At 37.5% G+C, this 27,381-nt stretch overlaps 1 protein-coding gene across 1 annotated transcript; it reads right to left on the bottom strand.

Moving 5' to 3' along the window:
- Positions 1–8,529: 8,529 nt before the first annotated feature.
- Positions 8,530–12,955, bottom strand: LOC112711142 (heterogeneous nuclear ribonucleoprotein 1). Its single transcript, XM_025763718.3, has 14 exons — positions 12,712–12,955; positions 12,297–12,524; positions 12,034–12,123; positions 11,454–11,519; positions 11,316–11,381; positions 11,137–11,222; positions 10,979–11,024; positions 10,748–10,802; positions 10,424–10,500; positions 10,108–10,243; positions 9,899–10,026; positions 9,728–9,832; positions 9,020–9,160; positions 8,530–8,851 (listed from the first exon to the last, which is right to left on the bottom strand). Exons 2-14 carry the CDS (start codon positions 12,315–12,317, stop codon positions 8,789–8,791), a joined length of 1,080 nt encoding a protein of 359 aa, XP_025619503.1. The 5' UTR covers positions 12,318–12,524; positions 12,712–12,955; the 3' UTR covers positions 8,530–8,788.
- Between the last annotated feature and the right edge of the window lie 14,426 nt (positions 12,956–27,381).

Genomic DNA, 27,381 nt, shown 5'->3' with positions numbered 1-27,381 from the left:
TAGGTGTGCAGAAGACATTTTCAAGGGAAGATAACCTGCTCCATAGATTTCTCTTTGAAGGAGGAGATTTGCCAGTTAGACAAACAATACCGTGATGCCATCTTAGTGTCACAAAGCCCATTCTTTTCTTAATGAAGCTATTAAATGCAAAGCAAACAGCTTTATGTCTATGCAACAGCTAAAATATAAAATAATTTTCACATAAACAATAAAAAAGATGAAATGCAATTGAGTGAATAACCAAAAATTTCATCAAATGAAAATATAAATAAATAACTAAGAAGCTATCAATCAATTTCTTTCAATCATATCACCACTCATACAATAGATTAGGTACAAACCCCATACTTTGATAATAATTCACGTAAGCCACATGCAACCAGCAATTCACTTTATGTGAAGTTAAGGGATTTCTTGAATATGAACAAAAAAAAATTGGATTCATAACCAATAAAAAGATGAAATACAATTGAGTTGACTAACCAAAGGTTTTATCAAAATGCAAATAAATGACCAAGAAACTATCAATCAATTCCTTTCAATCACATCACCCCTCATGAAATAGATTAGACAGAAACCATATACGTCGATAAGGATTCCCACATTTTCAATGAAGAATATATGGCAGAACATCATTATGTGTGCAGAAGACATTTTTAATGAAAGATAACACAGGACCATGATGCCATCTTGGTGTCACAACACCCATTTCTTTCTCAACGAAGCTATTAAATTCAGCGCAAACAACTTTATGTCTATGAAATGCAAGAGATGAAATATAAAATAGTTTTTATTAAAAAAATACAAAAATAAAATTAAACAATATAACAAACAATTCAAATGGATTATTGAATGAGAATGGAAATGGGAATGCAAAACTTGAATAGGAGAGGGTGAATCTATAAACTCACTTTGTTGGAAAAATTCTGCCAATCACATTACCACTGAGGAAGTAGATTAGGTAGAAATTCCATACCTAGACAATGATTCACAAAACCAAACCCATGATCCATAAATATAAGAAAACATAAGTAGAAATTTTATCTTTGTAATCATTATAAAATCCAAAAAATTGATAAAATAGACAAACCACATGCAACAAAAAATTCAACAGCTAGCAAAAAATGATAATCAAATTAACACCAAATTGCAAACGATGAAATGAAGAAGATGAATCCAATTCATAGACCATATTCAAATTAACAGCAACTTTCAAAGAATGTAAAAAAAAACATGAACCCAGAAGCATACGAAGCCAGATAGACAATTTGCAAATTAGCAGATTCACAAACCCTAGACAGTAAAACCTGGATTAACAGTGTAAGAGATACGAAATTTGATCACAAGGATATACACAATGAAGGAAAAGAAAAATGATGAAGAGAAAAACAGGTTTTGAACTAAAGGACCAGAAGAGTGTACCTGATTGATTGATTGCAGATCTTCAATTTGAGACTCTATGAAAAAATCCCTAACCTGCAATGAACGACGGGAAAGCAAAGTCTCAAGAAACAGAGGCTGTAGATAACGTTTGGTAGGGCAGAGGAAAGAAAATTAGGAGATAAAGACAAAGGGGTTAGGGTTCGATTTGATGATTACCTGATCAACCAAATCCGTGAAAAAAGGGATCTTGCGTGAAGAAATCGTGAGAAAAGACAGCTAGCAGCAAAAGCAGAGAGGAGCACATGCACCCTTCCTAAAGAGAAGCCGTGCTGGAGGAAAACGTCCACCTTGAATGTGTATGGGCCTGAATGTGGAGAGCTCTCTACATCGGAGATGAAACCACGCGTATGCTATGTTAATGATGTGAATACTGCATTTGGTTTATGCTATTTGATTTGATATATTTTGCACTGGTTCAAGCCTAAGCTTAGATCCTTACATCACCTACATTTGTGTCCTGAATCCTCTTTTTACCAAGAACATCCATCACTTAAAATTCCTTCATTTATTCTCCTTATATCATTGTCAGGCTAAGAGCACTGAATGTAGACGCACATAGACGTAGTCATTAACTATACTAAGCCATTCGGCCTGCAAATGTGATTAAAGGATAGTGTACCATATAACCATCAGTTAGTTTGCTTGTTCATAAAAATAATAAACATATTCAACAAAATCAGCGAGCTTGCTTTGAAAATAACGTTACAAGATTTTGAGATAAAATAACACTATAACGATAGCCTGTTAAGTTATAACGATAATCCTTTTCCATAATTTCTGGCGTTACAAGTGTTTTTATCTCAACTTAGTTATAATTAAAGGGAGGAGTAAATTACCAATTATGCCCTCGAAATTGTAAAACGCTGACATTAATAACCCTAATATTTGTTAATGACAATTATACCCCTGAAAAGTCTAAAAACGCTACAAATATGCCCAACCGTGAAGTGAGGCCTTCTCCGTTAAACGGAACATGGTGATGTGGCAAACGGGAATCCAACGTGGCATCCTCATATGGCGTTTTGTCTCGTTCCTCCTTTATACGGAATGTGAGAGAATGTTTTCCCCAATTCATTACAAACATAAACCCTAATTACTATCATGCATGGTGGAAGCAGAGGCATGTCCCATAACAATCGAAGGACACAGTCAGTGGAAAATAGTAACTTTGAAGGGCTCGACGAACAGGGGAGCAAGCCATATGACGGGATATACTTCTGCCGTCTTCAAGTGGTGGCGTTGAAGTCGAAGACGAGGAGAAATCCAGGGAGATGGTTCTTCAGATGTCCTCTGTGGAAGGTATGTATGAATTTTTGGCTGAATCTGTCCCCATTCCCTATTGAGAGTTGAGCTTGATGAATGGCTTCTGTGTCTGGGCAGACGAAGAACACTGGGTGTCGTTATTTTCAGTGGATGGATGAAACCAACGAGGAATCAGTGGGGCTGGAGGAAATCTCGAAGAATGGAACACAAGTATGCAATGAATGTGGAGTCTTGAAAGGGAGATTTACCAGTCTTGAGACAGAGACCATACACAGAGATGGGAAGATGATGAGGGCGCACATGAAGAGAGTTGAATTGTTTTTATGCATCATTCTGTGTGGAGTTGTTCTGAGTTTGATTTTGAGTGTGATTTGTTTGGTTAGGTAGGAGAAGGGATGCATGCAGGACAAACAATGGATGTTATGTGTTACTGTTTTGTGGAATTTATGTTGACATTGTTGTAGCTATTGTTGTTGCTTGTTAATGAATTAGAGCTGTGTGTTACACTCAGTTGAATACTGACAATAACATGAATGGAGTGAATACAAATAAGTAAAAAAGGGCAACTCAGATACCCTAACTAATTTGAGATGGGTTTAAGAAATGAAACACTGCCAAAGGAACACGAATAGTACCAAAATATTTCATCTGCATAACATTTTGCATTAACACATATTGTTCCAACCAAAAAGTTTGATCTGGATAACATTTAGCCTTGAAACATATTGTTCCAACCAAAATACTGAATACTCGCTAATTAGTCTTAATTTCAGACACCAAAAGACTTAAATTGTGCAGCAAAGGCCAATTGCCATGAATGCTAAGATCAACATATAACTCAAAAAGTAGAAACAGTGTAACAACTAATCTTTAACTTATAACTCAAAAGAAGAACTAATCACAGATCCAAGTCCCTTTCAACCAGACTGATTTGGCATGAACTTAGAGAACCTAGAAGTTGTTGCTTTACTAGCCCCATTCATGGTTTCATTTGACACCACATGAGTCCTTGTGGTTTCTGCAACTCCTAAACCAGGGACAGCAGTTGAAGTAGGTCCGACGGGCCGTATTTGTGGGGGCCTAAATGGTGGGTTGGGCCTTGGAGCGGCTGTTGGACTTGGAGCTGTGGGCCTTGTTGTGGATGCTGGACTTGGAGCTGTGGGCCTTAGAGTGGCTGCTGGACATGGAGCTGATGGGGGCCTCATAATAGGCATCTTTACCCTGATTCCTTCCCTGCTAGAAGAAGCAGTAGCGGCAGCAGCAGTATTGGAGGGAGTTTTAGGAGTTGATGCAGGACCTTTGCTAGATCTGGTTGCTCTCCTCCCAGGGTTGGTCCTAGGAGCTCTCCTTCCAGCAGACTAACTTGTTGAACCAGATAGGTTGATATTGGCCTACAAAAAAAATAACTCTAAGTATAACTTCTCAAGTTACTGCCTCAATATTGATTCATACATGTAATACCTCTTCATCAGCTTCAGAATGTGGATGGCCTTGTGTGAGCTCTTGTTCAACTGCATCCATGGTCTCCTCCCAAAACCTCTCTTGCTCGAAGTCAGACATGTCCTCTAAATCCATATGTGGCAAATTTTGTTGAGTTGGTGGCTGAACATGTCCTCCATCTGCCTGACCATCTTGAGGTGCTTGCTGTGCGTTTGGGGCTTCCTCAGATGCCACATGCGACTTCTTATCAGGACAGGTTCTTGAGTTGTGCCCAACCTACAAATACAACATCATTCCAACCATCAATATATGACAATACTCAACAGCAAGTTAGATTATTTTTTACCTTTTTGCAAAGTTTACAACTTGTTTTGCCATAACTCCTCTTAAGTTTGTACTGGCTACCACTCTGCCTCTCTGATTCATGTCGAGCTCTTTTTTTTTGTAGGTCTTCCTATTGGCCTCTTATAAGGTGGAGGGAGACATGGCAGTCCCTCTGTATCAGCCCAATACTCCTGACTAGGGACTGTGTTGATATGAAATTGGTAAGTTCTGTTATATGCCTCCATAGTCAGCCAATGGTGGGCATAATCTTCTGGCCTTTGATTTTTTCTTTGAATTGCAGCAATTCCATGACAGCACGGCAGGCCTGTCAGTTGCCACTTTCTACAGGTGCAAGTCCTCTCTTGAGTGTTGACCCGAAGTGTGCGACCATGCCTTCTTACCTCAAACACATTGTGATCATCATCTCCCACCCACTGAGCTTCCCAGTAATTTCCTTCCTTCTTTTCTTTCTCCAACCTGCTCGTCTGGATAGGAGCTAGCTTGCCCGTGTAGGCCATTAATGCATCTTTGTGGAATGCCATAGTTTTCATCAGGTAATATCTGATATCCTCCAGCATGGTAATTATGCTCTTGCCTCTTAAACCCATCATTGTTGCATTAAGTGATTCTGCATTATTATTTGTTATGTTATCTACCTTTGGCCAGGTAGAGAATCTTGACCTTGACCATGTTCCTTGCTCATATGCAGACAAGTATTCCCAGGCTGCTGTATTAATCCTTTTTATTGCAGCCATACCTTCAGCAAATTCCTGATCAGTCAACGCCCTTGCACATTGAAACAACAATTGTTTAAGTTCCAGATCTTTCCAACGCTTCTGGAAATTCCTCCACATATGCATAGTACAAAACCTGTGATTAACCCCTGGCATAACTTCTTGCAGACCAGGAATTAGGCTCTGTCATTAAGTAAGTTAGACACTATATACAATAGCTTGAGTAATTAGTTGAATAAAGTAATTGAATACATAGATTGAAAACTAACCTTCTGCTTATCTGACATGAAGTGCCAATCAAATTGCTGATGGTCCTCTATATCTACCAACAAATATTCAAGGAATTCTTTCCAATTTTTTTTGTCTCTGCATCAACTACTCCATATGCAACTGGGAATAGATGATTGTTGGCATCTTGAGCAACGGCAGTCAGCAGCTGTCCTCCAAAGTAACCCTTCAAAAATTCTCCATCAAGACATATGAAAGGCCTACAACCTTGCTTGAATCCCCTTTTGCAGGTATCGAGACAGATGTAAAGACTTCTAAACTTAGGCAAACCTTCCGGTTGTGGAGTTGTACCCATATGGCAACTGGATCCTGGGTTGGCCTTACGGAGCTCATTCAAATAAGTCCTCAACTTCAAATATTGTTCCCTCTCTGTACCCTCAATGACATCCTTAGCCTTTTCCATTGCCCTAAACATCATCCTCTCTCCAACACATATATCGAACTCCACCTTGAACATATCTCTAGCCTCTTTCTGGGACAAATTGGGACAGATCCTAATCTTACCTATCAACTCTTCCGAAACCCATTTACAAGTGACTGACCTACTTCTATTACTCCTAGGGCATGTATGCTCATCAACAAGTGTTTTTATTTGGTAACTAGGTGGCTGGTTTCTCCTTGCACAGTAAACCTCCCATGGACACGTTTCATTGTAACAGATGACCCTGCACCTATGTGGTTCAACCTTCAGAAAAAATGCCTCTCTGCCCATTTGAATACTATACTTCCGGACTGCATCCTTAAACTACTGCATTGTCCCAAATTCCATACCTAACTCCAGTCTAATTTTGCCAAACTTTGTATCAAGATTGTACTACGGGAATACTGGATTTTCATCCTCAGAATCAGAACCAGGCGGGGTCTGCAACTCCTCAGACTGGTACTGATATTCAGTTGGCCCACCATCAGGGTCATTTTGGTTAGGAACAACCACCCTTGGAGCCTGATTCTCCTCCCTAAGTGGTAGGATCTTCTGACCTGATGGAGGAGGTCTTGGATGATGCCTACGACCTTGCGATGCATTCATATGATTAGGTAAGTATATAACAAACAACTTCTGGCAATCAAATTGGAATTTCAGCAGTAAGCAATTTTCACCCTATGCTCTACAATTAATTAACAATACAATTATGAATATTTGCATGTTTTAAGCTACAAACATATACAACACATTTTCTAACCTGGCAGTTCGTCACCATTGTCCTGTGCATCAGGTTGCGCTCTACCAGACGGTTGGGGCCTTCCATGTTTCTTCCTGCGCTTTCTTCCCCGGCCTTCAGCTTCCTGACGCTGAGATTGGCCCTCTTCTGGTTCAGCTTGTGTCTCATGGTTACTTCCTAAATTGGGTGCCTCATTTTCAACAGTTGCAGCCTCAGTTTCAATGGGTACGTTATCAGTACCTACGTCACCTTTCTCCGATTGATCATTCCCCCCATTACTCAACACTGATTCACCCTCCTGTTGCTGTTGCTCCTCGTACTGTGTGGGATCATCTTGATGAGTGGCCTGAATTTCTGAGATAGCTCCATCAACTACTATATCATCTGGTCCTCCATGTTCATCATTCTGTGGGAGATCCTGGTCATGATTTTGTTGGTCTTCTGAAGGAGGTCCCTCAACTACATCAACTAACTCTGGATCGGCGTCAACAGGATGCTCAAAATATAAGTGGACCCTGTTTTTATTCTTCAGTGCAGCATCACACAACTTAACCACATCGTCATCCCTTCTCAGAACTCGTAGCCCATTAGCTAAATCCATCTCCGGCTCCAACCAATACACTTCATTGTACCTAGTATACCCTAAATCCAGAAACAAACCCTCAACAAGGAACAGATTACCTGTATCAACATGCACCTTGTCGATGACACTTACTAAACCTTCGTTATACCTCACCACACCATCATCATCCTTCTCTAACCAACCCCAATGGTGATATACAAACGTGATATGACTTGCCATCTAACAAAAAACATCAAAGAAGTAACAATCAGATAAATCAACACATGAAGACAACCATCAGAAAAAAGTTTCACTTCATCACCAACAACATGCAAACCCCAACGAACTGATAACAAGAAGAACGAAAACAATGAATGCTTACCGAAACCTTCGTTGTTCAATGGAGATTTCTTCACCTAGTATCAATGCCAAACGTCAGATTGCAAGTGATGTTAACAACTTCGAGACGCGAATGCAGAGACACACGAGACGAAGAGATACATAGACCAACACTAAGAAACTCTTCAGTTTCCCGCGTCCAAAATGATCATAGTTAAATGGATTGTTTCACTCAAGGTTAGCCTGGTCATTTACTAGGAATTGCACAATTAGGGTTTCACGAATTAGGGGGAAACCTGAAACGGGACGGAAGGCCTAATGAGAATGCCACGTTGGATTCCCGTTTGCCACATCACCATGTTCCGTTTAACGGACAAGGCCTCACTTCACAGTTGGGCATATTTGTAGCGTTTTTAGACTTTTCAGGGGTATAATTGTTGTTAACAAATATTAGGGTTATTAATGTCAGAGTTTTACAATTTCGGGGGCATAATTGGTAATTTACTCTAAAGGGAGCGTTATAATGAAAAGGAGTGGATCTCCTCCAATGAAAAAAAAAACTGGATAGTATCAATTAAAATCTCTCACCTTATATTGTTCTTTCTTATATTTAATTTTAATCCCACTTATAAAATTAATAGTAAAAAATCACACTTCATTTCCTTAAGTGTTAAAAAAATTGGAAAGAATCTATTTCCATAATTAAATGAACTACATCCATGCGGTTAAAAACATTTTGCGGACGTAACCAAAAAGCTATTCCACTACATAAAGAGGACTGAAATCAAAGCCAAGTTTTCTTGACCTGTAGGTTAGGCAAAAGACTACATTTATTTATGGTGAATCATAAATCAGCTTCAACACTGCAAATACTATAATAACACAACGAATACTACTCGGAACACATTTTTTCATCATCTGTTACATAGCTGGTTGCAAACTCGGATAAAATTACATAGCTCGTTGCAAACTCGGATAAAAGAGGAAACATTACGTTGGACCTTTTAGCAATAAACTAAACTTTGTCAAATCTTTACGACATGAATCAAATACAATACAACTAAGATACACGATAATAAAAACATATGAGGGGAAACAGTATTATCTGGTTTACAATACATAAATTAGAATCCAATCCATAGTGCCTACAACTTAAAAATTATTAAATATAGAAACAGTTCGCTGGCATCTATTTAGCATTTCGGACGGTGATACCAATAAAACTGTGCTCTCTCCTAGTATGGTCTATACCTCCAATCTGCTCTTGATGGCCTCCCACTGGGAATTCCATAACCCCACTACAAAAGAAAATAGATTATAAGCAAAAGCCAAATATGTACAACTATATGGTACTTTAATATATACTTAAATAGTGCCCATGTTTAACATGCAAGGTGCACTTGCAAAATCACATTAATCCAATTTCCATTTTCTTCACATCAAATCATTACTGTGTATATACTCACATCATCGAAGTCCAGGCTACCATACATCCTCCCATAACTTCGCATAGGACCTCCATAACCCCCAAAAGAACCCACACCATTCATCATAAAATTCCCACTTGGACTTGCATCATCAACAGGTGTGGCTGAATCTAATGCTACCTGCAGGAGCAAGATGCTAGCACAATCATTTAAAACCAAGAAATTATACTCTCAATTTTTCCATCAGAAGGAATACAGACAACACTAGAAGACCAAATTTGTTCACCATTATGTACAAATCTGCCACTGTGTATATAATCACACAATTACCATCGAGTTCAGCTTGACATTCACAGCAAGATCCAAGATGTAATGTCATAAAAAGTATCATAAAGTTCTATGGTACAGATTTCTTGTCGTGATATAATCAACATATATAGCGATGCACTGTGATAGCTTTCCATAAACAGGAACAAAACCACAAATCCATATTATGACTCATCTCTTCTTCATAAAGTACCAACTTTAGATACAAGTGTTCCAATGTTATTCCAACAATAGCATGCTTCAAACATCAAACAACAAATGGGCATTCAAAGGACAGGCAGTTAACCTCAATCAACATATATTCCCTTCTATCACCACATATATATATATATATTTCATTTTCAATTGCAAAGAAAAGGCAATAGATACTTGTGAAAATAAGGAACAATCCAAGATAGAAACAAATGCTAAATAATGTACCTGTTGTCCACAAATTTCATGGGGCCTTCGTGAGACACGATCTGCTACACCATCTTCGGCAAAAGTAATAAATCCAAAACCTCTATGACCTGATCTCTTAGGATCCTACATCAAAGAAGACTGTTGATCTAAGCAGTTTAGAAAAATCGTATGTGTTCTTAAATATCTTACCCTGGGAACATAAACATCTAATATACGGCCAAATCTTCCAAAATATTGACGAAGATCCTCAGAAGTTGCCTCTGGAGGAAGTCGGCCAACAAAAATCTTCTTACCAATTCCACGAGATGGTTCTCCCCCTGATTTAGAGAATAAGCTAATCAGTATGCAGCAACAATAGTCATCTTTATTCAACACCAGAGCTTTTATTCCATGCTTACTTCCGTAGACTGGGCCTGGATGATCATACAAAGTAGGAGCACCAAGTGCTGCATATCTAGTTGCTGCAGAAATATAAGCATTATATGCACCATACCCTCCCTGTGGCATCCTGCCTACTGGCTTGAAGTCATCATCCTGCAAATGGCATATACAATATTATTTGACTAACGTTATAACAAAAACCAAAACAAATAAAATACCTTTCGGTAGAAAAACAAATGGCTCGTGTATGCAACTAAATCCAAAAGTATTATTGCACTGAATATATACACACAAAACACATTTTAGGTTAGACATTTTTATGAAAATTCTTGCCTTGGGTGTAGCTCGATCAACCACCACGGTAGAACCTCCCAGTTCGTGGGTTTCTGCCATCAAACTCTCGACAGAATCTGCAAGACAGAAAATCTCCCTTATAGTGACTGATACATCCTTTCCACTACACTCAAAAAGTAAGTCTATAAACCAAAACATAGAGCAACAAGTGAGGGCACATATTGTATGCATTAAAAATGTGTGTATAACAGGTGTCAATCAAGCTTAGATAACTATCAAGTTACATTAAAAGGAAACTAGAATATTATAAACCCCATTCACTTAAAATATGCACGTAGTGAGGAGTAGAGCACACAACCCAACCTGCACTTGCAAAGGTGATAAAACCAATTCCACGATGCATTTTTGATCCTTGATCCTGTTGGAAAATGGAAATAAATCATAAATCATTCATACAACTACAATAATATCATATAAATATGTGTGCATCATGCATAAATCTGCTGGGCAACTGTCAACAACGTACATGCATACAAAATTATACATATTAACTACAATTTACATCTCGTATGACAATGCCAGGGAGTGGAGTACCTTTGGCATGTACAGATCTGTTATATCACCATATTTCTCAAAATGACTGCAAAACCACCAAAAGAGAAAATAACATAAAATTATAAGACTATGCTAGCAATGAAAACAACACTCTCGAGTCTTCACATCTTTAATGGAGATACAACATAATCATGTACCTTCTAAAAGATGCTTCTGTTACTGATTGTGGAATCCTGGCTACAAATATTCTGGTTACTTTTTTGGCTGGTGCTCTCATCTCCTCCTTTAAAATGAAACATTACAAAATCAGCAGGATAGTATAACTCAGCAATGAATCAGAATAGATTTAATGTCCTAACAGCAATTTGATTACTACCTTTGGTGTGGCCACTTTGACCTCCAGCATCCTGTTGCCAAGAACATGTTCACCTGATAGAACATCCTGCTACCAGAAAGTCAGTCAGATCATGATAAAGTGTGTGCACATGACCATCTACATAAAGACAGCAGTTACCTTAGCATCATCCACTGAAGCAAATGTAACATATCCAAATCCACGAGATCGTCCAGTTGATCGCTCCTAAAATAAAGAAAGTAGATTAGAACGTGCTAAGGGTGCAGTGCAACATTTTTGTAACTTTGGGGGCAGAGTGCAATATTTGCACGAGTTTGGGGTTAAGAGCTATATCTTGAAACCTCATGGGATGTGATCGCTAATAATTCACGGAGAACCAGTAGTCCACTACCCTAAGAGAGTAATGCTAAGTGCTACAATGCATTTATTAAGAAACCAAGTACAACTGACGTGGTAAATAATTAGACATTCATATGCATTAATTCTGGCAGTTGTTTCACAGTATATTTCACGTAATTTGTATAGGATAAATGATTAAAGTAACTCCATGTCATGTGCAATGTTTTCATTTCATAATAAACAAGCATTTTTTCTTACCAAAAACAAGAGCTAAAGGAGAAACCACCTTGTCAATCAATGGTGAAAATCTACAATTGACATGGTATGTCAAGTGGATTCTCCAATGGTGAATTGAACATGAAATAGCAACACTTAATAAAAAATGTAAAGATAGACTAACCTTCATGACAATACAATCTTCCAATTCACCGTACTTGCTCATGTATTCCCTCAAGCCCTCAGTGTCCACGTCCCATGGAATACCCAAAACCTAGGAAAAAATTACGAAGGCAGAAAGTGAGAAAATAACTACCCACGCGAACAACTGACTAAGTATAATGTTCATCAACAAAAGGAATGCCAGAACATTAATTATTGTCAATCACTCCTAAATACATATGATTAGAGGATTGAAGAGAAACAAGTTGAATTTACGTGACTCACCACAAGCTTTCGCTGCTCCATCAGAGACTTGAAGGTAGCGCAATGAAAGAGGGAAAGTGCCTAACAGAATGTGGGGAAAGCAAAGAAAGGGAGGGGGAACAAGAAAAGAAAATAAAAAAGAAATTCTAGGCACTCGTTCTCCTGTTGGGGGTGAAATGGAATCTCTCAGCTGAGCACTCAGCGTTCTCACCTCTCTTCTCTCTCTAAATCCCTCACACTCGCCTCCTCCTGCATACAACAAGCACACTTGTTTCTCACACACAGTTTCCTTCATCATCATCAGCAGCAGCATATTTACCAAATCAAATTTCAGCTTTTCGAGATGCTTCGCTGTTTTTTTTTTTTTTTTCTAGGAACAAAAACAATTGATAACAAAGAAATTGAAAGAAATTGGGTGAATTAGGCGCTCACTGACCTTGCACAGGGGGAATTTGGGAACCCTAACTCGGAGATCTCGCTCGCTCGGTTTCTCTCTCTTTCTCTCTCTCCCTCCTCTATCTCTCTCTGTTCTTCTCTTTCTCTTCTCTCCCTCCGCACCCTTCTCCTGTCACCCAATGCCACACCATCAATAATCAACCATATTATTATGTTGTGTTTAACACATGTTCTTCTTTTTTGCCTTTTTGGCACTGAAAGGAGCTTTTTTTTTTGGTTATACTGAAAGGAGCTAACACGCCCAAAGCTATAAAGTAGTAGCCAAACATTTGGACTGAGAAAAAAAATTAGCAACAACTGGAAATACTTTTTTCGTTTTTGGATAAACTTGCACCAGCCCATTATGTCTGTGAAACGAAAAAGCCTGTAGCTATTATGCTATTTCGGATTACATTTTTTAAAATTTTAAAAAATGTATTGGACTCGGGAACCTTGCTACAATTATTTGCCTCTAGCTCAATTGGAGGTGAGCCTCACAACATTCTGTGTCCAAAAGATTTTAGATTCAGAAAGAAAAGGGAAAATTAATTTAAGACAGGATAAGAGACTGTCTGGCTAGATTGGACACCGACAACGGTTGAAACTTCCGATTCTGAACCAATCGCCACAAGAAGCGAAAGTTTTTTTTTTGTTTTTTCTTTCCCTTAGGCCTCACAACTACTTCTCACAGCCCAAAAAAAATAAAAAAAAAAATAGGACGCAAATCAATTTTTAATATGTTATAAATATATCTATTATAAATGTTTTAGACTATAATTATATTTTAAATTTTAAATATATAGAATCAATTAATCTAACTAAGTCAGTTAGAAATTAGATGTTTGGTTATAAATAGTTCTTTTTTAGAATTTTGTATACACACCAATTATTAATAAAGATCATCTCTTGTTAGTCACCAAAAAAAGATCATCTCCTATTTTTTATATTTTTTTATTTTTTTTAATTCTAATCTTTATTTTCATAACACGTTATTAGGATGATATTACTATGATCTAAGTAATTTTCTATTTCTCTTTCATCACAGTTTTTTTTTCTTTTACATTACACATAAGCTATTTTATTCTGCATCAATTTTTTTATTATTTCTATGACGTGCTTCATTGAGTTCATTTTATATACATTTTTTTTAATGTCCTATATGTCTTTTTTTTTAACTATATGACATATGATCAATAATAAAGGATAGAAAAGAATTTGGATAGAAAGGAATGGTAGAGTCTTCAATAATAAAGGCTCAGGGGTGATGGAAATAATAAACAGATCCTTTATGCTCTCAGACGAGTGGCTTGGTGGTGAACCTCCTGGTTGTTGATGGCAATGCCGAAAATAGTTAGGGGTACTTTACTTATTGTGTTGACCCTTAGTGGTCTGTACGTTTAGTAGCCTGTTACTTATATTCTGTTGCTCCACCTTATTGTGTTGAGCACTACTTATTTCAAAAAAAAAATATGATCAATTCCATTATATATCAATTTTATGCATTGACTAATTGTGATTTTGAACGCTGGGCCATAATCAAACTCCTCATTTTTTTTAACACATGCATTTAAATACTAGTATCTATGCATTACGTTGAAAACGAACTCATGCCAAGTGATTCAACTCAATTAAATTTCTTATCCATTACCGCATTAAACTTTCAAAGGGTAATGTATTAAAACTTATAGAAACAAAACGTCATTTTTTTTCTTTCTTCGGTAATTTTCTATTTTTTCTCATGCATTTCAGTTTACTGTCTCTCTTCCTTTCCTATATTTTCTCTTATTTGTTATGTTATTATCGTTGTTTGATTTATTTATATTTTTTATGTATAATACTTTATTTAAAATTAATATCATTCTCCGAAGTAAATGATAATTAATCATGTTATAAACATAGTTATTCTTCGAACTAAATGAGAAACAATTTTTTTAAGAAAATATATATATTAAAAATATTTTTTTAAGTAAAAATATAGCACTTATAGTGCTAGTATCACAATTTTATATGAGTTGGAATTTGTAATTAAATAAGTTAGGACAACAATTTTTGCTGACAAGATAGGTTTTATATGAGTTGGAATTTGTAATTAAATAAGTTATTAGCCTAACTGGAAATAAACCTAATTGAAATTGATTTTACCCCAAATCAAACGGATTTGCCTTAAGCTAAGGGCCTTAGAGTGCTTAGGACGGATGCTGAATTGATGAGGATGTGTGACAATGCGATGAAGAATGACAACACTGTTCATCTTTATTTTGATTACCCTATTGATGCTAACCTTGAAATTATTGACGAAAACGTGGTGTCTGACGGTAGCAGTAAGAGTGTGGTTGAAATCAATCCACCTGGTCAGACTAATGAGAGGGAGAATGAAGCTATGAATGAGGCCACTGGTGAGGTTAATGAGTTGAATAAGGCTTTGAGTGTTGTTGTGAATGAAACTGTGAACGAAGTTGTGACTGAGGCCACTGTTGATGTTAACAAGTTGAACAAAGGTGAGAGTGATGTTATGAATGAAGATGTGAATAACGGGAACACTACAACAAATGCTGGATCTGAACCTATAAAAGCTTTTTTAACTAAATGCCAAATTGATCCAAAACACTGCCAAAGATGGGAACACTACAACAAATGCTGCACCCCCTAATGCAGACACCATACCTGCAGCATCTACCTTGGGTAGACCATTAACTAGCTCAGAACCAGCACCTCCAATGACCACAAGGCCAACAGGACCAACACCAACAAGGAGAGGCAGACCTACGTTTGTAAGGGGTAACCCAGTTCTGCCAAGGGGAAGAGGCAGCACCACTCAAAGAGGATTGATAGCCACCTCAACAACACCTCTAACTCCCACACAAAATGCAGCAGCTGCACCACCACCCCCTGCTCAACCTAGGGTTGTCAAGCCTGCTATTGGGTCTAAATCTCAAATTCCAGCCTCACCATCTAGTGTTGCAGTCCCATGTAGTGGGTCTGGGTCAATGCCACAAGGTCCAACAGTTAGGCCCACTCTTTAAGCCCAATCTTCAGCTCTATTTAGGCCACCAACTATAACTAGGAAAACCATGGTAGTAGCAAGCCCAACAACACAGAGCAGGTTTACAGGCTTCATGCCTACTCCATCCTTAAAGAGGAAAAAGCCATCTGGACCACCACCACCATCAGCGTTTGAATATTTCGGGTACTGATTTGGTCATTACATCTTCTTTTTATATGAATTATATATTATTCTTAATTATTTACTAGTTTTTATTTATTTTTGTTAATAGATCTATCATGTCAAATTTACAAAAGCTTGAATTTGCCACTCTTGATTTAACGGGCAAAAATGATTTAGAATGGACACTTGTTGCTAAAACCCATTTATTATCCAAAAAACTTGGAAATACTAGTGCACGGAATTGCAATCACACCTTTGCAACTCCGCACAACTAACCAGCAAGTGCACTGGGTCGTCCAAGTAATAATTCCTTACGCGAGTAAAGGTCGATCCCACGGAGATTGCCGGCTTGAAGCAAGCTATAGTTATCTTGTAACTCTTAGTAAGGAGATTAGTGATAAAATGATTTCGTTTGTAAAAGGTAAAAGAGCATGAAATGAATGATACTTGTTATTCAGTAATGGAGAACAGGTTGAGGTTTCAGAGATGCTCTGTCTTCTGAATCTTTGCTTTCCTATTCTCTTCTTTTCCAAACACGCATGGCTTCCTTCCATAGCAAGCTGTATGTTAGTAGATCATCGTTGTCAATGGCTACCATCCATCCTCTCAGTAAAAATGGTCCAGGTATGGTTTTTGTACGGCTAATCAACTGTCGGATCTCTCGTCTCGGATGAAAAATACCAGGCACAGCTACCGCACGGCTAATCATCTGTCGGTTCTCACTTGTGTCGGAATAGGATCTCTCTATCCTTTTGCACACTGTCACTGCGCCTAACATTCGTGAGTTTGAAACTCATCACAGTCATCCCGTCTCAGATCCTACTCGAAATACCACAGACAAGGTTTAGACTTTCCGAATCTCAGGAATGCTGCCAATTGATTCTAGCCTCCACCACAAAGGTTTTGATCTCACGAGTTTGAATGCTCTGTTGTCAGGAGATACAAATCAAACTTGTGGATTAGAAACTCAAGAAATACGCACTCAAGCTGTCGCCCAATGACTACGTTGAGCTCAGATAGAACGGAAGTGGTTGTCAAGCACACGTTCATAAATTTGAGAATAATGATGAGTGTCACGGATCATCATATTCTTTATATTGAAGTACGAGTGAGTATCTTAGAACAAAAGCAAGCGTGATTGAATAGAAAACAATAGTAATTACATTAATCCATTGAAACACAGCAGAGCTCCTCACCCTCACCTATGGGGTTTAGAGACTCATGCCATAGAAGATATAATATGAGATGTAAAATGTCATAAGTTATAAAATGAATCTCTAAAAGTAGTTTTTATACTAAACTAGTAACCTAGGTTTACAGAAAATGAGTAACTCAGTGTAGATAGTGCAGAAATCCACTTCCGGGGCCCACTTGGTGAGTGTTTGGGCTGAGCTTTGAAACTTTCACGTGCATAGGCCATTCTTGGAGTTAAACGCCAGCTTGGGTGCCAGTTTGGGCGTTTAACTCCAACTCTAATGCCAGTTCCGATGTTTTACGCCAGAAAAGGGGTCTCTAGCTGACATTTAAACACTAGTTTGGACCATCAAATCTCGGACAAAGTATGGATTATCATACATTGCTGGAAATCCCAAGATGTTATCTTTCCAGCCCAATTGAGAGTGTGCCAATTGGACTTTTGTAGCTCCAAAAAAACACGTTTGAGTACAGGGGGGTCAGAATCCAACAGCATCTGCAGTTCTTTCTCAGCCTCTGAATCAGATAATTGCTCAGGTCCCTCAATTTCAGTTAGAAAATATCAGAAATTACAGAGAAACACACAAACTCATAGTGACGTCCAGAAATGTGCTTTTTGAATAAAAATTAATAAAAATATAACAAAAAGTGAATAAAACATGCTAAAAACTATATGAAAACACTACCAAAAAGCGTATAAAATATCTGCTCATCACAACACCAAACTTAAACTGTTGCTTCTCCCCAAGCAATTAGACAAATAAAATAGGATAAAAAGAAGATTATGGTGAAATAAAATCTCAGAGTCTTTAATGAAGCTTAAATTCAAATTAGATGAGCGAGGCTTATAGATTTTTGCTTCTGAATAGTTTTGGCTTCACATTTTATTCTCTGAAACTCAGAATGATTGGCTTCTTTCAGAACTCAGCATGTAGATGAGGTCATTGATTTTCCTAGTTTAACTTTGATTGATTCTTGAATACAGCTTCTTTGAGTCTTGGCTGCGACCCTTAGCATTTTGTTTTCCAGTATTACCACCGGATACATAAATGCCACGGACACATAATTGGGTGAACCTTTTCAGATTGTGACTCAGCTTTGCTAGAGTTCCCAGTTAGAGGTGCCCAGGGTTCTTAAGCACACTCTTTTGCTTTGGATCACGACTTTAACCACTCAGTCCAAGCTTTTCACTTGGACCTTCATGCCACAAGCACATGGTTAGAGACAGCTTGATTTAGCCGCTTAGGCTAGGATTTTATTCCTTTGGGCCCTTCTATCCATTGATACTCAAAGCCTTGGATCCATTTCACCCTTGCATTTTTGTTTAAAGGGTTACTGGCTCTTTTTTTTAATACTGCTTTTTCTTGCTTTAAGAATTAATTTTATGATATTTCAGATTATCAATAGCTTTTTTCTGTTTACCTTATTCTTTCAAGAGCCAAACATTACTTAAATTTCAGTATAAAAAATATGCACTGTTTATGCATTCATTCAGAGAGCTAAAGTAATGCCACCACATATAATTAATTTGAATTTTTCTTATTATATACTCGAAATGTTTGCACCCTTACTCTTCTAAAAAAATCTACTATTTTATTCATGTTTAATGATGATAAGAAGAGTAAATTGTAGCCAAATTAGAAAAATAAAAAATAAAGTACTACTCATGCAATAGAAAAATGGAAATTTAAATGCTACTAATACTTATGGAATAATAATAATAAAAATAAACGACTCTAATACTAATGCTCATGTAACTCTTAAATAGGTTTCTAATAACAAAAGTTATCACAGAGTTAGGACTCAACAACCTTTATTTTGAGAGATAAATGCTCCTTCAATCTGTGGGATGTCTGGCTCTTCAAGGGACAGCTTCTGGCGCTTTAGCTCCTGTATCTCACACCATTGCTTCTCTTGTTCTTTGAGCAGTTTGCAGGGCATGCTGTTTTGATTCTGCTGCTCTTCTTTGAGTTGATCTATAGCTTCTTGCAGATTGTTAACAGATGCTTCTAAGCGGGCCCAATAGTCAAATTGAGGAATTTCTGGGAGGAACTCATGCGCCCTCCTCTTGATGGGGTTGTCTTGAACTTGAGGTCCATCCATTTCCTTTTTGGTGATTGGGCGTTCAACTGGGATATACTCATCCACACCTATCTTTACCCCCGCATCTTTACATAACAGACTAATCAAGCTTGGGTATGCCAATTTGGCATCAGTGGATTCCTTGTTTGCAAATATGTAAATTTCACAAGAAATCAGCTGATGAACCTCCACTTCTTTTCCCAGCATAATACAGTGAATTATCACTGCCATTTTGATAGTGACTTCAAAGCGGTTACTGGTGGGAAGTATAGAACGCTCAATGAAATCCAGCCAGCCCCTGGCAATTGGTTTGAGATCTCATCTCTTCAGTTGGTTTGGGACACCTTTTGAATTGGTTATCCACTCGGTTCCAGGGAGGCATATGTCCTCTAGAACTTGATTCAACTTTTTATCTTTAGTCATTCTCCTATTAAAGGATTCTGGATCATCTTGTAGTTGAGAAAGTTTGAGGACTTCTCTTACTTTGTCAAGGTGAAAGTAAATAACCTTCCTTCTGACCATAGTCTGAAAGGAGTAGAAAGCAGTTCCCTCTATTCTTTGCTTATCTGTCATCAACAGATTTGCATAGAATTCCTGGATCATGTTTCTTCCAACATGTATCTCAAGATTAGCTAGGACTTCCCAGCCCTTGTTTCGAATCTATTCTTGGATCTCCGGGTATTCGTCTTCTTTCAGATTGAACTTAACTTACGGGATCACTGATCTTCTGCACATAATTTTGAAGTAATGGTCTGCATGTTCTTTGGTGTAGAACCTCTCATGTATCCAAGGTAGTTTTGGATTATTTTTTTTTCTTACCTCTTGGAGTGGTTTGTTTTCCTTTAGGGGCCATGATATCGGTCTGTTTTAGCTCAGTGATCACGAAAAATCACACCAAACTTAGAGATTTTCTTGTCCTCAAGCAAAAGAAAAAAAAGAAGAGGAATAGAAGGAGAGAAAGATTCGAATAATGGGTCAAGGAGGTTGGCCAAATGCGTATTTAAAAGGGAGGGGGAATGGGTTTCGAATTTTTAGAAAAAGATAAGATAGAAAGATATGATTGATAAAAGATAAACATGATATGAAAAAGATAAGATTTTAAAATTTAAAAGAGATGAAAAATATATGAGGAAGTGAAATCTGAATTTTTGTTAATGCATCTAAGAATGAAAAGATAATATGGATGAATTAAAAATATTTAGAAAGAAATTGGAAAGATAAATGAGTTTTAAAAATGTTTTGAAAAAGAATTGAAAAGAATTGAAAAAGAATTAAAAATAATTTATAAAATTATTAATTTTTGGAAGTGGAAATTGAAAGATGAATATTTGTAATATTTTATGCAGAAAATTACAAATAAAAACATGAAAATTCGAAAATAATTGAATTGGAAATGAAATTACCTCCCCCTTGTTTTTCTGGCATTAAACACCCAGAATGATAGCCATTCTGGCATTTAACGCCCATCTGGTAGCCATTTTGGGCGTTTAACGCCTAGCCAGATACTCTAACTGGTGTTAAACGCCAGAAATCCTTTGCTACTGGGTGTTTTTCTGAACACCGAGGATGCTACTATTTCTGGTGTTAAACGCCCAGAATACTGCCCATTCTGGCATTTAACGCCCAGAATTAGGGGTGTTCAAAAAATAACCAAAATGTGGTTAACCGGTTAAAAAACCATAACCACATTTTGGTTAACCAGTTTAATAAAACAATTTAAAAACCATATCCATATTTTTTAGAATTGGTTAACCAAAACCAAATTAAAAAAATCGATTTTTAACCGGTTAACCAAAACCAAAACCAAATTAAAACTAAAACCTAAATCAAAACCTAATTTCAAATTCACTCTTCGTCTTTGATACTTTGACAAAACCCAATTCTCCAGTTTGCCGCCGTCAACAGTTCTTCTCCTCCGCCTCTCATCGGAGCTCGCTGGTGGCTCATCGGACCTCTAACTCTTCGAGTCTTCACTTTGATTCGCGACTCTATCTCTCTGCCTCGACCTCCCATTCACGACTCTATCTTCACTTTTATTCGCTTGAGTAACTCTCTTTTTCGGTTCTTTTCTTCTTTTGTCGGTGGCTCACTGGAGCTCATCAATTGAGGTAAACTCCCTCCTTGCCCTTGGTTCTGAGTTCTGAGTTGGATTTGTTATCTGGGTTTTTTCTATTTTATTGATTTGTTCTGTTTTGCTTCTTCATTAGTATACTTCTGACTTCTTCATTTTAATAGATTAAAAATATGCAGATTTTAAATCTCTCAGTATTGAACTCTTCATTTCAATGGATCCTACTGTAAGTTTCTTCTTCACTGTGGTTCACTTTTTGATTTGTTAAGACTTAATTAATTTGTATGAATTGAATGGAGAATTGTTGTTCTAATTATCTGTCTCATTGAATGGAGAATTGTTGTTCTGGCTACTGCATTATGTTGTGTTTCTGCACCATTAAACTATAAATTGAATGGAGAATTGTTGTTCTAATTATCTGTCTCATCATGCATTATTTACTCTATTACAACTTTACAGCTGCAAATTTCTTCACTGGGCAACAATTTTTATTCTAATCTTAGAAGCATAATAACTAAACTTTTAGCATTCATTTCACAGAACTTGGAATATAATGGTCTTTTCTAATAACAGAGAAAATATTGTATAGAAAGTAGAACTAATAAACTCAAGTTCTTTCAGATATACTAATTTCTTAATCTAAAGTTAATTAGCTCAAAATTCCAACAAATTTTCCATCAGCTTGTATAAAAAATAATTTGTGATCAGGTTAAGATTTCCATTACTAAATTTTCATCATTTTAGTTTGGTGGGAGACTTTGACACCTATTGCTAGTGGTCTAGTATTCTAGAAAGTTGAATTCCTGCTAGGTATGATAAGCTACACTTCTATTCATGGGGAAAACACTTGATATGCTTTCATTTTAATATGCTTTTATTTTTTATCCATTCCTTTTAATATGCTTTCATTTTTAAATATAAATAGATATTAATCCTTATTGATTAGGTCAGCTATTGGAACATGATTAGGTCAGCTATTAGATTTTAATCCTTATAGGAACAATACAGGTTGCTTCTGTTTTGCTTAATAATGATATACTTTGGATGTGCTTCTAGCAATTGTTTTAGGAAGGATCAGTATTTGTATGCTTAAATAAGTTACTTTGTTGTAATTAAAAGTTCTAATACAAAGTGAAGATAAAACAATTTCCTATTCTTTTTATCCTTTTTATGCGATCATTCTCAATAATTAGTTATATATAAAATCTATCGAAAGCAAAAGCAAGTAATTTTGGTTCCAGACCTCTGTTTTGACTTTTGTTAAACTATATAGTTATATTTAATTGTGTTTGTTTTGTTTTATCTATGGAAAAAAGGGCAACAGAGAATGCGTTTTTATTCATTTTTCAAATTATTTTATTTAGAGAGATACTTCATTGTATTTTGGTGTGATTTATGACTAATATTTAATTTGTTTAGAGAACAAAAAGTGTCTGATTGTGTGTCATAGAAGAAGAATGACTTAATTTTAACATCAACTGAATGACTGATACATGTCTATAATTTACTATAACTTTTTAATCCCATAAAATATAGTGCTCAACTGATGAGCGGATATTTTATATGCTTTTTGCGGGTAATTTCATGTAGATTTTAGTATGTTTTAGTTAGTTTTTAGTATAATTTTATTAGTTTTTAGGCAAAATTTATATTTCTAGACTTTACTATGAGTTTGTGTGTTTTTCTATAATTTCAGGTATTTTCTGGCTGAAATTGAGGGTGCTGAGTTAAAATCTAATTTAGGCTGAAAAAGGACTGCTGATGCTGTTGGATTCTGACCTCCCTGCACTCGGAATAAATTTTTTGGAGCTTTAGGAGTCCAATTGGCGCGCTTTCAATTGGGTTGGAAAGTAGACATCCAGGGCTTTCCAGAAATATATAATAGTCCATACTTTGCGCGAAGATAGACGACGTAAACTAGCGTTTAACGCCAGTTCCATGTTGCAGTCTGGCGTTCAGCGCCAGAAACAGGTTGCAAGTTAGAGTTCAACGCCAGAAACAGATTACAACTTGGTGTTCGACTCCAGAAACAGCCCAGGTACGTGAGAAGCTTAAGTCTCAGCCCCAGCACACACCAAGTGGGCCACAGAAGTGGATTTCTGCACTATTCATCTTAGTTTACTCATTTTCTGTAAACCTAGGCTACTAGTTTAGTATTTAAACAACTTTTAAAGACTTATTTTGTATCTCATGACATTTTTAGATCTGAACTTTGTACCTTTTGACGGCATGAGTCTCTAAACTCCATTGTTGGGGGTGAGGAGCTCTGCAGTGTCTCGATGAATTAATGCAATTATTTCTGTTTTCCATTCAAATACGCTTGTTCCTATCTAAGATGTTCATTCGCGCTTCACTATGAAGAAGGTGATGATCTGTGACACTCATCACCTTCCTCAATCCATGAACGTGTGTCTGACAATGGTGCACGAAATTGCAACCATACTTTTGCAATTTCGCACAACTAACCAGCAAGTGCACTGGGTCATCCAAGTAATACCTTACGTGAGTAAGGGTCGATCCCACGGACATTGTCGGCTTGAAGCAAGCTATGGTTATCTTGTAACTCTTAGTCAGGATATGAATAATTATCAGGGTTGATTGTAAAAAGCAAAAGAACATGAAATAAGTACTTGTTTTGCAGTAATGGGGAACAGGTTGAGGTTTTGGAGATGCTCTATCTTCTAAACCTCTGCTTTCCCACTGTCTTCTTCTTCAAGCACGCAAGGCTCCTTCCATGGCAAGCTGTATGTAGGGTTTCACCGTTGTCAATGGCTACCTCCCATCCTCTCAGTGAAAATGTTCAACGCGCTCTGTCACAGCACGGCTAATCATCTGTCGGTTCTCAATCGGGTTGGAATAGAATCCAGTGATTCTTTTGCGTCTGTCACTAACGCCCAGCCCTCAGGAGTTTGAAGTTCGTCACAATCATTCAATCCTTGAATCCTACTCAGAATACCACAGACAAGGTTTAGACCTTCCGGATTCTCTTGAATGCCGCCATCAATTCTAGCTTATACCACGAAGATTCTGATTAAGGAATCTAAGAGATATCTACTCAATCTAAGGTAGAACGGAGGTGGTTGTCAGGCACACGTTCATAGTTGAGAATGATGATGAGTGTCACGGATCATCACATTCATCAGGTTTAGGAACAAGTGATATCTTGGAATGGAAGCAAGCATGATTGAATGAAAAACAGTAGTAATTGCATTAATCCATCAAGACACAGCAGAGCTCCTCACCCCCAACCATGAGGTTTAGAGACTCATGCCATAGAAGATACAATGAGAAACGTGTAAAGTGTCATGAGGTACAGGTACAATGTTAAAAAGATCCTATTAATAGTGAACTAGTAACCTAGGGTATACAGAAATGAGTAAATGACGTAAAAATCCACTTCTGGGTCCACTTAGTGTGTGCCTGGGCTGAGCATTGAAGCTTTCATATGTAGAGACTTTTTCTGGAGTTAAACGCCAGCTTTTCTGCCAGTTTGGGCGTTTAACTCCAATTTTTATGCCAGTTCTAGCGTTAAACGCTGGGAATTCTTAAGCTAATTTTCAACGCCGGTTTGGGCCATCAAATCTCGGGCAAAGTATGGACTATTATACATTGCTGGAAAGCCCAGGATGTCTACTTTCCAACGCCGTTGAGAGTGCGCCAATTGGGGTTCTGTAGCTCCAGAAAATCCACTTCGAGTATAGGGAGGTCAGAACCCAACAGCATCTGCAGTCCTTTTCAGCCTCTGAATCAGATTTTTACTCAGGACCCTCAATTTCAGCCAGAAAATACCTGAAATCACAGAAAAATACACAAACTCATAGTAAAGTCCAGAAAAGTGAATTTTAACTAAAAACTAATAAAAATATAATAAAAACTAATTAAAACATACTAAAAACATACTAAAAACAATGTCAAAAAGCGTATAAATTATCCGCTCATCACAACACCAAACTTAAATTGTTGCTTGTCCCCAAGCAACTGAAAATCAAAATAGAATAAAAAGAAGAGAATATACTATAGACTCCAAAATATCAAAGAAACTTAGCTCCAATTAGATGAGCGGGACTAGTAGCTTTTTGCTTCTGAACAGTTTTGGCATCTCACTTTATCCTTTGAAGTTTAGAATGATTGGCATTCATAGGAACTCAGAACTCAGATAGTGTTATTGATTCTCCTAGTTAAGTATGATGATTCTTGAATATAGCTACTTTATGAGTCTTGGCTGTGGCCCAAAGCAATCTGTCTTCCAGTATTACCACCGGATACATACATGCCACAGACACATAATTGGGTGAACCTTTTTAGATTGTGACTCAGCTTTGCTAGAGTCCCCAATTAGAGGTGTCCAGGGTTCTTAAGCACACTCTTTTTGCCTTGGATCACAACTTTATTTCTTTCTTTTCTTTTTCTCTTTCTTTTCTTTTCGTTTTTTTATTCACTGCTTTTTCTTGCTTCAAGAATCAATTTGATGATTTTTCAGATCCTCAATAACAGTTCTCCTTTTCCTTCATTCTTTCAAGAGCCAACAATTTTAACATTCTTAAAACAACAAATTCAAAAGACATATGCACTGTTCAAGCATTCATTCAGAAAACAAAAAGCATTGTCACCACATCAAACTAATTCAACTAGTTTCAGAGATAAATTCGAAATCCTGTACTTCCTGTTCTTTTGTAATAAAAACATTTTTCATTTAAGAAATGTGATTGATTCATAGGACATTCATAGCTTTAAGGCATAGACACTAAGATACTAATGATCATGTAGTGAAGACATACACATAGATAGAACATCAAGCATAGAAATCGAAAAACAGAATATTAAGAACAAGGAAATTAAGGAACAGTTCCACCTTAGTGATGGCGGCTTGTTCTTCCTCTTGAAGATCTTATGGAGTGCTTGAGCTCCTCAATGTCTCTTCCTTGCCTTTGTTGCTCCTCTCTCATGATTCTATGATCTTTTTTTAATTTCATGGAGGAGGATGGAATGTTCTTGGTGCTCCACCCTTAGTTGTCCCATGTTGGAACTCAATTCTCCTAGGGAGGTGTTGATTGGCTCCCAATAGTTTTGTGGAGGAAAGTGCATCCCTTGAGATGAATCTCTCCATCTCCCATGGCTCGGAGGTGGAAGCTTTTGCCTTCCCTTTCCTCTTTCTAGAGGTTTCTCCGGCCTTAGGTGCCATAAATGGTTATGGAGAAACAAAAAGCAACGCTTTTACCACACCAAACTTAGAAGGTTTGCTCATCCTCGAGCAAAAGAAGAAATAAGAGAGAGAGTGGTGGGGTAGGTGGGGATCCTGTGGGGTCCACAGATCCTGAGGTGTCAAGGATAATTCATCCCTGCACCAAGTGGCGAGCAAAAATGCTCCTTCTGCCAATCCTGGCGTTAAACGCCGGGCTGGTGCCCATTTCTGGCGTTTAACGCCAGCTTGGTGCCCATTCCTGGCGTTTAACGCCAATCTGGTGCCCCTTTCTGGCGTTAAACGCCCAGAATGGTGTCAGACTGGGCGTTAAACGCCCATTTGCTCCCTTTACTGGCGTTTAAACGCCAGCAAGTTTTCCTCCAGGGTGTGCAGTTTTTCTTTCTGTTTTTCATTCTGTTTCTGCTTTTTCAATTGATTTTGTGACTTTCCATGATCATCAACCTATAGAAAACATAAAATAACAAAGGAGAATAGATAAATATAACATTGGGTTACCTCCCAACAAGCGCTTCTTTAATGTCAGTAGCTTGACAGTGGGCTCTCATGGAGCCTCACAGATACTCAGAGCCATGTTGGAACCTCCCAACACCAAACTTAGAGTTTGACTGTGCGGGCTCTGTTTGACTTTGTTTCGAGAGAAGCTCTTCATGCTTCCTTTCCATGGTTACAGAAGGAGAACCTTGAGTCTTATAGTTTGCACTGTCTGCAAGCCACGGAGCTTCCTGAATAGCAAATAATTGCTCATCCGGAAAGGTTTCAGAGATCTCAGTAGGAGGGAGGGATGCTCCTGCTACTGGTTCTATCCGGGACAGGTGATCAGTTACTTGATTCTCTGTCACTTTTCTGTCTCTTATTTCTATATCAAACTCTTGTAGAAGCAACACCCATCTTATGAGCCTGGGTTTTGAATCCTGCTTTGTGAGTAGATATTTAAGAGCAGCATGGTCAGTGTACA

The sequence above is a fragment of the Arachis hypogaea genome, chromosome 9 (genome assembly GCF_003086295.3).
Source record: "Arachis hypogaea cultivar Tifrunner chromosome 9, arahy.Tifrunner.gnm2.J5K5, whole genome shotgun sequence".
Lineage (NCBI taxonomy): Eukaryota > Viridiplantae > Streptophyta > Magnoliopsida > Fabales > Fabaceae > Arachis > Arachis hypogaea.
The sequence above is the reverse complement of the archived record's forward strand: the minus strand, read 5'-3'. Positions and strand labels throughout refer to the sequence as shown.

Bases quoted from the DNA above. Each gene is read 5' to 3' on its own strand.
- LOC112711142 (XM_025763718.3), bottom strand. From the start codon at position 12,317: ATGGAGCAGCGAAAGCTTGTG. The intron at 12,124-12,296 runs GTGAGTCACGTA...ATTTTTTCCTAG, and splicing joins TGGAGCAGCGAAAGCTTGTG to GTTTTGGGTATTCCATGGGA. The intron at 10,501-10,747 runs GTTGGGTTGTGT...TCTGTCTTGCAG, and splicing joins TATCACCTTTGCAAGTGCAG to ATTCTGTCGAGAGTTTGATG.